General features: G+C 66.2%; 1 protein-coding gene across 1 annotated transcript; it reads right to left on the bottom strand.

Moving 5' to 3' along the window:
* Positions 1-667: 667 nt before the first annotated feature.
* On the bottom strand, positions 668-1,198 carry THRA (thyroid hormone receptor, alpha). Its single transcript, XM_010585708.1, has 2 exons — positions 1,057-1,198; positions 668-961 (listed from the first exon to the last, which is right to left on the bottom strand). The coding sequence occupies exons 1-2, from the start codon at positions 1,177-1,179 to the stop codon at positions 668-670; spliced, it is 417 nt and encodes a 138-aa protein (XP_010584010.1). The 5' UTR covers positions 1,180-1,198.
* Between the last annotated feature and the right edge of the window lie 273 nt (positions 1,199-1,471).

The raw sequence follows: 1,471 nt of genomic DNA, 5'->3' as shown, positions 1-1,471 counted from the left end.
CCCTTGCACCCCCCAGCTGCAGCACTAGGGATTGGGGTGCCCACCCCTTGCACCCCCAGGCTGCTGTGGCACTGGGGATCAGGGTGCCCACCCCTTGCACCCCCCAGCTGCAGCACTAGGGATTGGGGTGCCCACCCCTTGCACCCCCAGGCTGCACCATTAGGGATTAGGGTGCTCAGCCCTTGCACCCCTTCCAGCCTGGCACAGCTCCCCAGGGCTCTGGGCGTTAGGTTACTCACCCCATATCCCCCCCCCTCCACTCCATGCAGCCTGGCACGGCTTCCCAGGGCACTGGGAATTAGGGTACTCACCCCACTTTCCCCCAGCACAGCCTGGCATAGCTCCCTGGGGGCATTCAGGTGCCCACCCCATGAACCCCCAGCTCCCAGGGCAGCGGGCATTTCAGTGCCCACCCTGGGAGCCCGCAGCTGTGCCCACCACCAAAGACTCACAGCATCAAGGTGCCCACCCCATTTCCCCCCCCAAAGCCAGTGGGGCACAGTTTCCCCAGGGTGCCCACCCCAGGATGCTGGGGGCTCTGGGCAGCAAGGTGCCCACCTCTTGCATCCCTAAGATGCTGGGGGCTCCAGGCATCAGGGTGCCCACCCAACACACCTCTAGGACATCGGGGGCTCCGGGCATTGGGGTGCCCACCCCATTGCCCCCCTCACCAGCCCCGAGGGCAGACGCCGATGCCTCTACCTGAGGACATGAGCAGCACGGCCTGGAGCAGGGCCACCTCGGTGTCGTCCAGGTTGAAGGCAGAGAGGGACTTGCCCAGGTCGAAGATGGCATCGGAGACGACGCCGAGGCCGCCGTTCTTCAGCTGCTCCCGCTTGACGGCCATCTCCCCGCTGAGCGTCAGTGTCTCGCTCTCGGGGTCGTAGCGCACGGCCGCCCGCCGAGACATGATCTCCATGCAGCAGCCCTTCAGCAGGATGATCTGGTCTTCGCAAGGCAGCTGGACAGGGGGGAGACGGTGTCAGGGGTGGAGGGGGGGGGCGGAATTGCTGCAGCCCCGGCCCCAGCGCCCCCTGACCCCGGTCCCCCCCTTACCTCCGAAAACATGGGCAGTTTTTTGGCAAAGTCGACCACGCGGGTGATGGCCGGGGTGATGATTTTTGTAAACTCGCTGAACGCCTCCAGGTCGACTTTGTCCCCATCAGGCATGGAGGCCATGGGTGACTGGCCGATGTCCTCGGGCTGTGGGGATGGATGGTGGGGTTGGGGGGTGTGGTGTGACCTTGTGTGTGTCCCCCCTCGCCCAGGACCCCCATCGTGGCAGGGGGAAACCGAGGCAAGGCTGGGTGCAGGGCAGCAGCCAGGAGAGGGAGCTGTGTGCCAGCGCCGGCACCAGGGCCAGGGCCACCCCTGCAGGGCACAGCTGTCCCCTTCGGTCACCGCTCACCCCTTAACCCTTCTGGGGGTGACGAGCTCAAGGACACCGGGCGACATCCCAAACCCCCGGCTC

The sequence above is a fragment of the Haliaeetus leucocephalus genome, unplaced genomic scaffold (assembly GCF_000737465.1).
Source record: "Haliaeetus leucocephalus isolate CR32 unplaced genomic scaffold, Haliaeetus_leucocephalus-4.0 Scaffold110, whole genome shotgun sequence".
Classification (NCBI taxonomy): Eukaryota; Metazoa; Chordata; class Aves; order Accipitriformes; family Accipitridae; genus Haliaeetus; species Haliaeetus leucocephalus.
The sequence above is the reverse complement of the archived record's forward strand: the minus strand, read 5'-3'. Positions and strand labels throughout refer to the sequence as shown.

What these genes read in the sequence shown, in the direction of transcription:
- THRA (XM_010585708.1), bottom strand. Translation starts at nt 1,179, where the DNA reads ATGGCCTCCATGCCTGATGGGGACAAAGTCGACCTGGAGGCGTTCAGC. An exon ending in AACTGCCCATGTTTTCGGAG is followed by an intron (nt 962 to 1,056) that starts GTAAGGGGGGGA and finishes CCCCCTGTCCAG; the next exon opens with CTGCCTTGCGAAGACCAGAT.